The sequence below is a fragment of the Mobula birostris genome, chromosome 7 (assembly GCF_030028105.1).
Source record: "Mobula birostris isolate sMobBir1 chromosome 7, sMobBir1.hap1, whole genome shotgun sequence".
NCBI classification, from domain to species: Eukaryota; Metazoa; Chordata; class Chondrichthyes; order Myliobatiformes; family Myliobatidae; genus Mobula; species Mobula birostris.
Window position 1 is genome coordinate 7,142,371 of NC_092376.1, and position 14,921 is coordinate 7,157,291.

At 46.5% G+C, this 14,921-nt stretch overlaps 1 protein-coding gene across 1 annotated transcript in view; it reads right to left on the reverse strand.

The window, feature by feature from the left end:
* LOC140200653 (2-acylglycerol O-acyltransferase 2-A-like) overlaps positions 1-14,921 on the reverse strand; it is a 61,708-nt gene that overhangs the window by 1,265 nt on the left and 45,522 nt on the right. The window contains exons 3-5 of the mRNA XM_072264222.1: positions 10,291-10,495; positions 5,704-5,878; positions 4,126-4,325 (exon numbers count right to left, since the gene is read on the reverse strand). Coding sequence (XP_072120323.1) covers positions 4,126-4,325; positions 5,704-5,878; positions 10,291-10,495 — 580 coding nt within the window. The remainder of the gene's footprint in view (positions 1-4,125; positions 4,326-5,703; positions 5,879-10,290; positions 10,496-14,921) is intronic.

The following is a 14,921-nucleotide window of genomic DNA, read 5'->3' on the forward strand; positions in this document are numbered from 1 at the left end:
CCTGAGGGGGAACTTCTTCATTCAGAGACTGGTGTGAGTGTGGAGTGAGCTGCCAGCAGAAGAGATGGATTGGGCTCGATTTCAACATGTAAGATAAGTTTGGATAGGTGTATGAATGGGAGGGGTGTGCAGGCCTGGTGCGGACTAGGCAGAATAATAGTTCAGCATGGACTACATGGGCTGAAGAGCCTGCCTCTGTGCTGTCATGCTCTATGACTCTGACTAAGCCATTTACGCCGCTGTCTGCTTCTATATTTTCACTGAAGATACCCAACTAGCCATCTTGTCCCACCTGCTTTTACCCCCCTCCCTACTCCCCAATTTATGGCTTATACCAGGGGGCATAACTTAAAGGTAGTCGGAGGAAAGTATAGGGGGGATGTCAGAGGTAGGTATCTCATGCAGAGAGTGGTGAGTGCCTCGAATGCGCTGCCAACCGTGATGGTGGAGGCAGAGACATTAGGGACATTTAATAGACTCTTAGATAGGCACATGGATGATAGAAAAATGGAGGGCTGTGTGGGAGGGAAGGGATAAATTGACAGAGTAGATTAAAAGGTTGGCATAACATCGTGATCTGAGGGGACTGCTCTGTGCTGTGGTGTTCTATGTTCTATGATCGCGAGCACTCCCATTTCCCTTCCGACCACCGCTATTGCGTTTAGTTCTACAGCTCCTTTACATAGAAACTATAGCACTGTACAGGCCTGTTGGGCCACCCTCTACCTGGCTACCCTTCAGAGCAGAATAAGTCCCTGTGTAAATAAAATGGCCCCTCTGGTCACCACGGTTTTCTTTATCAAGAACCTTGTACCACTGCTTTCATTGAGTTAGCAGCCCGTGGTGCAAGGTTCCTGTGAGCACTGGGCACGAGATCTGATCACTTAGCTGATCTCCCAGTCCAATCCCTCAACCCATTCCACGACCAAAATCCCAACCTTGCCCCGCGATCCACTGAGAATTCCCAGGTGAGGAAATGTTTAAATGTGCAATTGTGAAGTTAAAGATTTAAAGATTAGCTTTATTATGGAGTGCAACAGTTGTGTAGAGGTTAGCGCAACACTATTACAGCTTGGGGTATTGGAGTTTGGAGTTCAGTTCCAACGCTGTCTGTAAGTAGTTTGTATGTCTTTCCCACGTGGGATTCCTCTGAAGTGGTTTGGTTTCCTCCCACAGTCCAAAGACGTACCACTTCATAGGTTAATTGGTCTTTGTAAAATTGGTCTCCAATTAGGGGAGGATTAGGTAGATGGATTGCTGGGCCATGTGACTCATTGGGCCAGTTTCATGCCATAGTAGGCAGCCGTCGACCCCAGGGCATCATGGGTTTGCACCTCTGTGCCCTCTCCAGGGCGCGAGCCTGGGAGGGAAGATTTGAAGAACTGGCTGTTGCCCATACAGTGGGCTCCCCCTCACAACGTCACTGACGTAGTCCAAGGGAAGAGCAAGCGCCGATACAGCTTGGCACCAGTGTCGTTGCAGAGGTTGCCCGAGTGAAGTTGTAAACAACATAAAATTGCCTTAGGGGCCCCGGCTCCTGATTTCTTCCTCGGGGTTTACTCCCGACCCTTTCCCATGGCTGGGTACGGCTGCAAGGCAGCTGAGGTTTAAAATCAGAGTTTTCCTTCTCACAGGCGGGCTGCTTCCAAGGCTGACGAGCCCCACCTGCCATATCACTACGTAAATAGATAAATACATTGAAGCTGAGGCTTATAAGACTACATTTATAGATTTGTGATCAGTTTTGGGTCTCTTTAAAAAACGGATGTGCTGACCTTGGAGAGGTTCCAGAGGAGGGTCACAAAAATGATTCTGAGAATGTAAGGGTTATCACATAATAGCTTGCTGGAGTTTAGAAGAACGAGAGGTGGGGATGGGATCTCTTTGAAACCTATCAAATATTGAAAGACTTAGATATTGAAAGACTTAGATACAGTATGGAGAGTACATTTCCTACAGTGGGGGAGTCTAGGACCAGAGGGCAAAGTCTCAGAATAGAATGACGTCCCTTCAGAACAGTGTTGGGCACATGGCCAAATGGTTAAGGCCTTCTTCTAGTGATCTGAAGGTCGTTATTTCGAGCCTCAGCTGTGGCAGTGTGTTTGTGTCCTTGAACAAGGCACTTAACCACACATCAAAGTTGCTGGTGAACGCAGCAGGCCAGGCAGCATCTGTAGGAAGAGGTGCAGTTGACGTTTCAGGCCGAGACCCTTCGTCAGGACTAACTGAAGGAAGAGTGAGTAAGGGATTTGAAAGTGGGAGGGCGAGGGGGAGATCCAAAATGATAGGAGAAGACAGGAGGGGGAGGGATGGAGCCAAGAGCTGGACAGGTGATTGGCAAAAGGAGATACGAGAGGATCATGGGACAGGAGGTCTGGGAAGAAAGACAAGGTGGGGGGGACCCAGAGGATGGGCAAGAGGTATATTCAGAGGGACAGAGGGAGAAAAAGGAGAGTGAGAGAAAGAATGTGTGCATAAAAATGAGTAACAGATGGGATACGAGGGGGAGGTGGGGCCTTAGCGGAAGTTAGAGAAATCGATGTTCATGCCATCAGGTTGGAGGCTACTCAGACGGAATATAAGGTGTTGTTCCTCCAAACTGAGTGTGGCTTCATCTTTACAGTAGAGGAGGCCGTGGATGGACATATCAGAATGGGAATGGGATGTGGAATTAAAATGTGTGGCCACTGGGAGATCCTGCTTTCTCTGGCGGACAGAGCGTAGATGTTCAGCAAAGCGGTCTCCCAGTCTGCGTTGGGTCTCGCCAATATATAAAAGGCCACATCGGGAACAGCGGACGCAGTACATCACCCCAGTCGACTCACAGGTGAAGTGTTGCCTCACCTGGAAGGACTGTTTGGGGCCCTGAATGGTGGTAAGGGAGGAAGTGTAAGGGCATGTGTAGCACTTGTTCCGCTTACACGGATAAGTGCCAGGAGGGAGATCAGTGGGGAGGGATGGGGGGGACGAATGGACAAGGGAGTTGCGTAGGGAGCGATCCCTGCGGAATGCAGAGAGAGGGGGGGGAGGGAAAGATGTGCTTAGTGGTGGGATCCCGTTGGAGGTGGCGGAAGTTATGGAGAATAATATGTTGGACCGGAGGCTGGTGGGGTGGTAGGTGAGGACCAGGGGAATCCTATTCCTAGTGGGGTGGCAAGAGGATGGAGTGAGAGCAGATGTACGTGAAATGGGGGAGATGCGTTTAAGAGCAGAGTTGATAGTGGAGGAAGGGAAGCCCCTTTCTTTAAAAAAGGAAGACATCTCCCTCGTCCTAGAATGAAAATCCTCATCCTGAGAGCAGATGCGGCAGAGACTTAACCACACATTGCTCTAGTGTCTGTGTGAGGAGTGGCGCCCCACACAGACTTCCAATCTGTGCCTTGTAAGGCATGAAAATGCCCGACGCAGGCCTGTCATGGTCTGAGTCGACGTTCCCTCCCCTCCCCTCCCTCCCTCCTTCAGAACAGAGATGAGGAGGGATTCCTTCAGCCAAGGATGGTGAATCCGTGGAATTCATTGCCACAGTTGGCTATGGAGACCAAGTCATCATATAAATCACTTTATATTTAAAGTGGAGGTTGATAAGTTCTTGATTAGTAAGAGTGTCAAAGGTTAGGGCAGAAGGTAGAACAATTGTGTTGAGAGGAATAATAAATCATCCATGATGGAATGGTGGAACAGAATTGATGGGCCAAATGGTTTAATTCTGCTCCTGTCTTATGGTCTTATGGAAACTTACAGTGAAATGCATCAGTTGCGTCAACGGCCAATAAGCAGCCTGCAAGTTTTGCCTCGTTTCTGGCGCCAACATAGTATGCCCACAACTTGGTAACCCTAAACTGTACGTCTTTGGAATGTGGGAGGAAACCAGAGCATGTGGAGGAAAGCCACATGATCACAGGGAAGACCCGCAAACTCCTTACAGACAGTGGCGGAAAATGGAACCCCTATCGCTGATCGCTGGTGCTGTAAAGCGCGGCACTAACCACTATACTACTGTGCTGCCATTTGGGCTGGGCTTGCGTTGGGCACGTTTCAGACTGGGTTGGGTTGAGTTGGGCTGCAACCATTTCTTGATAAAAAATTAGTCTGGGAAATGCTCCCGATGGAGCCCACGTTACTTACCTACAGTGTGGATGGGTTTCCGATACGGGATGAGTCCAAAACTGTACTGGAAAACACCTCGGGCATGAAAAAGAGGGAGTGATATCCCCATCAGCTTCTGCAGTCGGTCCTGGACTCTCCTTAGGAACGATCCCTTGGGGTTCTTCACCTGGTTAAACACTTCATTCTCCCCGAATGAGAACACAGGAACAAGAGGGGCCCTGGTGTTAAAAGGCAGAGCGGGGTCAGTGTTATTAGATGAGATTAGATTAGATTATGAGGACACGCAGTCCTCTTTTATTGTCATTTAGAATTGCATGCATTAAGAAATGATACAATGTTCCTCCAGAATGATATCACAGAAACACAAGACAAACCAAAACTTAAAAAAAACTGACAAAAACCACATAATTATAACATATAGTTACAACAGTGCAAAGCAATACCATAATTTGATAAAGAACAGACCATGGGCACGGAAAAAAAAAGTCTCAAAGCCTCTCGAAAGTCCCATCATCTCACGCAGACGGTAGAAGGAAGAAAACTCTCCCTGCCATGAACCTCCAGCACCGCAAACTTGCCGATGCAGCACCCTGGAAGCACCCAACCACAGCCGACTCTTGAGTCCGTCAGAAAACTTCGAGCCTCTGACCAGCCCTCCGACACCGAGCACCGAGCACCATCTCTGCTGAGCGCTTCAACCCCGGCCCCGGCAACAGGCAATAGGCAAAGCCGAGGATTTGGGACCTTCCCCTCTGGAGATTCCCGATCGCACAGTAGTAACGGCAGCGAAGAAGGCATTTCAGAAGTTTCTCCAGATGTTCCTCCGTGCTTCTCATGTCTGTCTCCATCAAATCAGGATTGTGCACGGCCCCTACTTACAAATATGATATCATTTCGGAGCGGCCGCGCGCGCTGCATCACGCCGCCATCTTCTCCTCCCCTCCCTTTATCACTCCAAAAGTAATTGACAACATGATTGGAAAAGTTAGGGATGATGAGGAGATTAAATCATTCCTTCAACAGTGGGACTGTGTATCCTGCATGCAGTTTGACAGAAGATTTGATAGATGTGGGATCCCAGTGTGGGATTGAGACTCGGATCCGAGAGTGTACTGAGGACATGGTCCCAGAGCGTACTGGGATCAGTGTCTCAGTGAACATTGTGGGTAGGATCCCTTGCATATATTTCCGAAGGAGATTAGTGAACCACTCTCACATTCCAGGGAAGAGTTGGGCAGGCATCCCACCCGTTCCAGAGAACAGTTCAGTAAACAGCCCACCCATTACAGTACCAGTTGGGTAAACAACTCACATGTTCCATGGAACAGTTGGGTAGACATCCCACCCAGTCCAGAGAACAGTTGGGTAGAAAACCCTGTCCTTCCAGGGAACAGTTGGGTAGGCATCCCACTCATTCCAGAAAACCTTTGGGTAGACAACCCGCATATTTCAGAGTATAGTTGGGTAGGGCATCCCACTTATTCCAGGCACAGTGCAATGTAAGGGACCACCTCTTGATTTCTAGACATTTAAAGTTCAGCCATTTGTAAGAAATAGTTAACACACCAAACACCAATGAGGTTCAAGATTCCTTACCCAAACTGCAGAGCAAGTTTGATAAAGCCCTTCCTCTCCTTTAGCTGAAGTGTGAATGCACCTGGCCTGGCATCTAACGCTTCTGGGGCACCTCCAATGGCTATGACCGCCACATTACCACCCTCCTTTCTCCTCAGTAAATACTTGGCACTCTCCTTATCAGATGGCACCAAACCTGGAACACATAAAAAAAAAATTCCCACATGAAGATTCCCATGGCAGTGAAGAGGAAGGAAGAACAGGAACACCTGAGATGGAGGTGAGACCACACCTGGAGTCGTGTGTGTAGTTCTGACCACCTGGGTACAGAAGGACGTCAGTAAGCTGAAAAGAGTCCGGTAAAAATTCTCGAGGATGTTACTAGAACTGGAAGTTTGAGTTATAAGCTGAGATTGGGAATAGTGGGGGTGGGTGGGGGAGATATTTCCTGAAATGACAAAGACTGAGGGATGACCTTGCGTTTGTAAAATCATGAGGGACATGGTAAGGTGCATTGTATCGGTCTTTATCCCAAGAGAGGGAGGTCTAAAACAAGAGGGTAAGTTTTTATTGCATCGAGAGTGTTAGGTATATGGAATGCACTGCCAGGATTGGTGGAAGAGGCAGATACATGACAGACATTTAAGAGACCCTCAGATAGGCTCATAGATGAAGATTTCCTCCCACAGACCGAAGACATGCCAGTTAGTGGTCCTTGTAAATTGTCCCGTGACTAGGCTAGAGTTAAATCAGTGGGCTGGTGGGCAGTGCAGCTCGAAGGGTGGAGGGGCCTATTGCACATAAAAATAAATAAAAATTTTAAAAATTGATAGTAAAATGGAGGGCTATGTGGGAGGGAAGGGTTAGATTGCTCTCAGAGTAAGTTAAAGCTCGGCACAACGTCATGGGCCAAAGGACCTATGCTGTGCTGTACTATTCTAATGTTTTATGTATGGCGAGAGGGGACAGCGTTACACGGGACCTGAGAAGCAAACTTTTTCCACACGGAGGCTGGTATGTGAATGGAATGGACTGCCACTTGGAGTATTGTGAGCAGCTTTGGGCCCCTTAACTAAGAAAGGATGTGCTGACATTGGAGAGGGGTTCAAAGGAGGTTCGTAAAAATTATCCGGGATTGAAAGGCTTGTCACGTAGGGAGCGTTTGATGGCTCTGGGCCTGTACTAACTGATATTCAGAAGAATAAGTGGGGATTTCATTAATACCTATTGGATGTTGAGAGGCCTCAATAGAATGGATGTGGAGAAGATGTTTCCTATAACTGGGGGTCTAGGACCAGAGGACACAGACTCAGAATAGGGGAGTGTCCTTTTAGAGGAGGAGGAATTTCTTTATCAAGAGAGTGGTGAATCTGTGGAATTTGTTGGAGGCCAAGTCAATGGGTATATTTAAGGCAGAGGTTGAAGGGATACGGAGAGAAGGCAGGAGATTGGGGCTGAGAAGGGAAATGGATCAGCCATGATGAAATGGCAGAGCAGACTCGATGGGCCCAACAGCCTAACTCTGCTCCTGTACCTTATGGTCTTATGAAGTGATAGAGATGAGTATGATTGGAACATTGAAAAGAGAACTACATGGATAGGAAAGGTATAGAGATTATGGGGCAAACATGGGAAAATGGCACTAGATGGACACCTTAGTCAACATAGCTGAGTTGGGCCGAAGGGGCTCCTTTTGCACTGGATGACTGTAAATCATTATTTATGCTCACACTATCCCTAACAGCATTCGTCCTGTGATTAAGCACCGGGCTGGATTGGAATGGTCAGGGTGTCAGGGTTGGAGCTGAAGGATGGGCCGGTTCAACTCTCTGCTGGACTGAGGCTTTCTGAACCTGCTTCTGCGGACTTCTGCTGTGATGCCTGGTGTCGTGAACATCAGCTCGGAATGCTGTTTGCTTGCTTTATTGTATGCCCGATTCATTTTATTTTTCCCTCTCTGCTCATTGGGTGTTTGACGGTCTTCTTTTGTTTTTAATGGGGCCTATTAGGCTTCTTTGTTTCATGGCTGTCAAGTTTGTATAAAGTATACATACTTTGATAAAAAATGTACTTTGAACTGTTAAACTTTGAAGTTCAAAGTTTAATGTAAACTTATTATCAAAGTACATATATGGCACCCCGAGATTCATTTTCTTGTGGACATACTTAGTACGTAAATCTATAGAATTACAACCATTTTAATTTTATATGGATATGAGGTAATTACACTTTGTGATTTCAATATATTGTAATCGATATTTATTATATATCCTACTGTATGCTGTATTCTTTTATGTAAGAAATTAATAAAAATATTGAAAAAGAAAGAAAGATTTACAGCCATAACAGAATCAGTGAAAGACCACACCAGCTTGAGCATTTCACTAGTGTAAAAACTGTCCGAATGCAAAAAGAGAGGAAAAACACCAAAAAATAATGATTAAGTAAGCAATAAATATTGAGCACAAGAGATGAAGAGTCCTTGAAAGTGAGTCTATTAATTATGGGAACATTTAAATGAACGGGCAAGTGAAGTTATCCCCTTTGGTTCAAGAGCCTGATGGTTGAGGGGTAGTAATTGTTCCTGAATCTGGAGGTGTGAGTCCTGAGGCTCCCGTACCTTCTTCCTAACAGCAGCAGCGAGAAGAGGACATGATGATGGATGCTGCTTTCCCGTGACATTACAGTATAGGCCCTTCGGCCCACAACATTGTGCTGACCTTTTAAATTTGTACAAGATCAATTTAACCCTTCCCTCCTACATAATCCTCCATTTTTCAATCATCTATGTGGCTATCTTAAAAGTCGTGAATGTATCTGCCTCTACCACCACCCCTGGTAGTGAGTTCCATGCACTCACTACCCTCTGTGTGAAAAAAAACTTACCTCTGATTTGGCCCCTGTCCTTTCTTCCAATGACCCTAAATTTATCCTCCCAAGTATTAGCATCTCCACCCTGAGAAAAAGGCACTTCTTATCATCTTGTACAATTCTATCAAAGGACTTCTGGCCTCATATTTTATTTGATACCAGCTTCAAGAGGGAACCTAGGATGGTTTTAGAACATTGAACATAGAACACAGTAACACACACACAAAATGTGGGAGGATCTCAGCAGGCCAGGCAGCATCTATGGAAAGAGTACTGTCGACGTTTTGGGTCAAGACCTTTCAGCAGGACTGGAGAAAAAAGACGAGGAGTTGGAGTTAGAAGATGGGGAGAGGGGAGGAAGAAACAGAAGGTGATAGGCAAAACTGGGAGGGAGGGAGGGGTGAACTCATAAGCTGGGAAGTTGATTGGTGAAAGAGATACAGGGCTGAATAAGGGGGAGTCTAATAGGAGAGGACAGAAGACAAATAAAGAAAGAAAAAGGGGGAGGAGCACCAGAGGGAGGCGATGGGCAGCCAAGGGTAAGTTGAGAGAGGGGAAAGGAGATGGGAAATGGTGCAAAAGAGGTGGGGGACAATGACCAGAAATTGGAGAGATCGATGTTCAGGCCATCAAGAAAGTGTTGCTAGTTTGGATTTCCAGCATCTGCAGATTTTCTCTTGGTCGTGACATAGACCACGCTTGTGTAGTGGTTAGTGTGACAGTATTACAGCTCGAGCTACCGGAGTTTGGGGTTCAATACTGGCATCCTTTGTAAGGAGTTTGTGCATTCCTTTCCAAGAGTACATGGTTTCTTTTGGGTGCTCCAGTTAACTCCCAAAGTCCAAGGATGTAGGTTAATGGTCAAGAAGGCGTACGGTGTATTGGCCTTCATGAATCGTGGGATTGAATTTAGGAGCCGAGAGGTAAGATTCCAGCTATATAGGACCCTGGTCAGACCTCACTTGGAGTACTGTGCTCAGTTCTGGTCGCCTCACTACAGGAAGGATGTGGAAGCCATAGAAAGGGTGCAGAGGAGATTTACAAGGATATTGCCTGGATTGGGGAGCATGCCTTATGAGAATAAGTTGAGGGAACTTGGCTTTTTCTCCTTGGAGCGACGGACGATGAGAGGTGACCTGATAGATGTGTATAAGATGATGAGAGGCATTGATTGTGTGGATAGTCAGAGGCTTTTTCCCAGGGCTGAAATGGTTAACACAAGAGGACACAGGTTTAAGATGCTGGGGAGTAGGCACAGAGGAGATGTCAGGGGTAAGTTTTTTACTCAGAGAGTGGTGAGTGCGTGGAATGGGCTGCCGGCAACGGTGGTGGAGGCAGATACGATAGAGTCTTTTAAAAGACTTTTAGATAGGTACGTGGAGCTTAGTAAAATCAAGGGTTATAGGTAAGCCTAGTAATTTCTAAGGTAGGGACATGTTCAGCACAACTATGTATTGTGCTGTAGGTTTTCCATGTTTCTGTTCTAATAAAGTTGTCCTGTGATTAGGCTAGGGAGGTGTGCTGTGGGTCAGAAGGGCTGTTCCACACTCTATATCTAAACACTGTAAATAAATATATTACCATAGAACAGTCCGGGACCTTTGGCCTACAGTGTCCTGCCAGCCCTTTAAACTACTCCAACATCAGTCCAGTGTTTCCCACTCAGCTTCCTGTGTTCTATATCTGTGCTGTTGTGTGACCACGGGCTGTCCCCGCACGTGCCCTGTGTCCACTCACCGCCAGTCATGATGTAGTCCCTGAAGAACGGGACTCTGAACCAAATGGGCAGCATCAGCATGTGGGGCTTCAGCCCAGGGTAGATGGTCTGGAAACCAGTCATCTCCGTGCAGAAGTTAGCAAAGGCCCCCGCCACCAGAACACCGTGCGGATGAAACCCAAAGATGTAATTCTTCTTCGGGTCCAGGTCTGCCGTCTTGACCAGCTGCAAGATATTATAAAACAATTTAATACTCGTTCAGGGATTTTGGCTATTCTTTTGTGATTGTAGGATTTCTACAATCACAGACATCCCACCTCTCCCGGAACTTCCGGGAGTCTCCGCATATTAATAGTGGCTCCCTGATGCCCGCAAATTATATGCAATATCACGGAAATCAATTTTTTTTGAGGGCGAGTGAGAGAAAAACAAGAGAGAGCGTGAGAGCGACTACGAGAGAGAGCGCACGCGAGAGAGAGAGCGAGGGAGAAAGCGAGAGAGAGTGAGCGAGAGAGAAAGCAAGCGAGAGCACTTGAGGGCGTGCGAGCGACGACGAGAGAGAGTGAGAGTGCGCCATGGCAGTGTGTTCCAAAAAAAATATAAAACGTACATCATCCCAGACTACCCTAAAGTGTACCCCTGCCTCATTGGGGTCAAAAATAATGACAGTGTTGCTCGCTGCACTGTTTGCAACAGTGACTTTTCTATTGCCCATGGTGGGTTAAGACTGTAAAAGACATGTTGAGGTGAGTTTAACAGGTGTCATTCGTTCATTAGCATAGCTAACGTTATTTAAACTAGCTGGCCAGCTGCTAAGGAGCTACTCTATTGCAGACATCCCACCTCTCCAGGAAGTCTCCCACAAATTGATGGTGCTACCTCCCTGAAATGAGTTTTTGCAGGGTGAGGTGTCTGTAACCATAACCATACGTACCGTGTACTGTTGGGAATGCGTTATGCACCTAGGCTCCTGAGGTTTCGTTTGGCTATGTTTCTGTTTGGTTGAACGGCAATCAGACTTGAACTTAAGCATGTTAGTCATTCATTTTTCAACAATGTGAAACTGCACTTGGTTTATTATCGTCACTGGTACTGAGATACAGTGAAAACTTGTCTTGCATACGGTGAATACTTGTCTTGCTCATTCAGATCAGATCGTTACACAGTGCATCGAGGTAGAACAAGATGAAGCAATAACAGAGTGCAGAATGAAGGGTAGCAGTTACAGAGAAAGTGCTGTGCAGGTACATAGTAAGTTCAAGATCATAATGGAGTAGATCGTGAATTAGGTGTAAATATTATTATCCTAGGGACCATTCAATAGTATTGTAACAACGGGATAGAAGCTGTCCTTGAGCCTGGTGGTACAGGCTTTCAGGCTTTTGTATCTTCTGTTGATTGGGGGGGTGGTGGTGAAGAGAGAACGTACAGGCTGGGCGGGGTGTTTGATTATTGGAGTTGGTATTGGTTTATTATTAACAAGAGAAAGTGTGTAAATGATGGAAATGCCAAGCAACACGCAGGTTAGATTGATATAATTTAAAAAACACTGTGAGCCGAAGGGTCTGTACTGTACTGTCACAGGAAAGCAGCATCCGTCACTGGGGACGTCCACCACCCAGCACGTGCTCTCTCTACGCGGTGCTGTCATCAGGAAGAAGGTACAGGAGCCTCCTCACACCACCAGATCCAGGAATTCAGATTACCCCTCAACTCTCAGGCTCTTGAACCAAAGGGGATAACGTCACTCAACTTCACTTGCCCCATCATTGAAATGTTCCCACAACCTATGGACTCGCTTTCAAGAACTCTACATCTCATGTGCTCGATATTTATTGCTTATTTATTCATTATTTCTTTCTTTTTGTATTTGCACAGTCTGTTGTCTTTGGCACACTGGTTGAGCGACCTAGTTGGTGCAGTCTTTCATTCTTTCTATTATGGTTATTATTCTATAGATTTATTGAGTATGCCTGCAAGAATGGAGGAGGAGAAGATGGCGGGGCGACGGCAGTGCGCGTGGCCTCTCCGGTGATGAATATCTGTTTTCTGTCAAGTAGGGGACCGTGCACAATTCTGATTTGATGGAGACAGACGTGAGAGTACGGAGGAACGTCTGGAGAAACTTCTGAAATGCCCGCTTTGCTGCCGCTGCTACTGTGTGGTAACCGGAATTTCCGGAGCAGAAAGTCCCAAAATCCTCGGCTTTGTGTGTTTCAGCGGCCGGGGCGAGGTCGAAGGCGCTCAGGAGGCTGTATCGGAGAGGCTGGTCGGAAGTTCGGAGTTTTCGGACAGATGGACTCAGTGTCGGCTGTGGTCGGCTGCTTTCAAGACATTGGCAAGTTAACGATGCCTGGAGGTTTATGGCAGGGAGTTTCTCCCTTTTGCCGCCTGCTATCGGGGACTCGGGAGTCCATCGACTCGGGGACTTTGAGACTTTTTTTTACTGTGCCCATGGTTTGTTCTTCATCAAATTATGGTATTGCTTTGCACTGCTGTAACTATATGTTATAATTATGTGTTTCTGTCAGTGTTAGTCTTTGGTTTGTCCTGTTTTCTGTGATATCACTCCGGAGAAACATTGTATCATTTCTTAATGCATGTATGCATTTCTAAATGACAAAAATAAAAGAGGACTGAGTGTTCTCATAATCTAATCTAAGAATGTGAATCTCAGTATTGTATATGGTGACATATATGTGCTGTGATAATAAATTTACTTTCAACTCTTGAACTTTGAACTTGATGACAGACATTACTGTTCCTAAAGGAACAGTAAGAAATTCTGCAGATGCTGGAAATCCAGAGCAATATATACAAAATGCTGGTGGAACTCAGCAGGTCAGGCAGCAAGTATGGAAATGAATAAACAGTTTACGTTTCTGGTCGAGATCCTTCTTCGGTCCTGAAAAGGGGGTGGGGGGGGGAAGGTGCCAGAATAAAAAAGGGAGGAGGGCGGGGGAAGGAAGACAAGCTAGAAGGTGATCAGTGAAGGAAAGGAAAGTAGGAAAGGCAAAGGGTTGAAAAAGACGTTAAGGGCGGTCTAGGAAGGAATCTGATAGGAGAGGAGAGTGAGCCATCGGAGAAAGGGAAGGAGAAGGGGACACAAGGGGAAGTTATAGGCCGGTGAAAAGAGGTAAGAGGCCAGAGTAAGGAATAGAAGAAGAAATGAGGGGGAGATAATTTTTTTTACCAGAAGGACAAATTGATATTCATGCCATCAGTTTGGAGGCTACCCAGACAGAATATAAGGTGTTGCACCTCCGTTCTGAGGGTGGCCTCATCATTGCACAAGAGGAGGTCATGGACCAACATGCTGGAACAGGAATAGGAAACAGATCTTATCAGACTCTGTGGTATTCATTACTACATATCGTTATGCAGGCCAAATCTTTGGGTATATTTAAGGTGGAGGTTGATAGATTCTTGATTAATCAGGATGTCAAAGGTTAGAGGGAGAAGGCTGGAGAACGGGGTTGAGAAAGAAAGTAAATCAGCCATGGTGGAATGGTGGAGCAGACTCAGTGGACCAAGTGGCCTAATTCTGCTCCTCTGTCTTACGGTCTTCAATAGACTTGTAAAAGAGGGATAAGATCCATGATCCTGGTGGTAAGTGCTTTCAGTCTTCGATACCTTCAGCCCTGTGGGAGGGTGGAAGAATGAACGTTCTGGGGTGGTGGAGTCTTTGAATATTGGAATTGGTTTATTATTGTCACACGTACCTACATAAGTGTAGATGATGATAAGAGGCATAGACTGAGTGGACAGGCAGAGGGAGAGGAGCACAAGTTGGCAGGTGTTCGGCGAAGCCAAGTCAGAGCGAGTGTTGGTGGTTGGGGAGCAAGGGAGAAATGTGAGAAGCTGGGAGCTGATAAGTGGAAAAGGTAAGGGGTCAAAGAAGAAGGAATCGGATGGGAGAGGAGAGTGAACCGTCGGAGAACAGGAAGAAAGGGGAAAACCAGAGGGAGGTGATGTGCAGATGAGGAGAAGAGAAGGTTGAGAGGGGAACTGGAATGGGGAACAGAAAAAACAGAGAAAAGGGAGTGGAAAAATTCCCAGGAGTTGGAGAAATCAGTGTTCACGCTGTCAGGTTGGACTCTACCCAGGCGGAATATGAGGTGTTGCTTCTTCATCCTGAGTTTGGCCCCATTGTGGCAGCAGAGGAGGCCATGGACAGACAGGTTAGAATGGGAATGGGAAGTCAAATTTCCAGCTTTAACATGTCTTATTTACTATTTATTTCTTTAGAGATGCAGCATGATAAATGCCTTTCTGGCCCAGTAGGCCTGCACTGCCCAATTACATCCATGCAGCCCATACATCTGTCGACATGAGAGAAAACCCGAGCACCTGGAGGAAACCCATTCGAGGTTTTACGTGCTCTGTATTCGGAAATGCTCTTCGGCACATCACTGTCGTAACGTGTGGTTATTTAAGTTACTGTCAACTTCCTGTCAGCTTGAACCAGTCTGGCCGCTGACCTCTCTCAATAACAAGGCATTTTTGCCCACAGAGCTGCTGCTCACTGATTTTTTTTTGCATCATTCTCTGTAAAGACTGTTGTGCGTGAAAATCCCAGGAGATCAGCAGTTTCTGAGAAACTCAAACCGCCTTGCCTGTCACTAGTCAAGGCCACATTTCTTCCCCATTC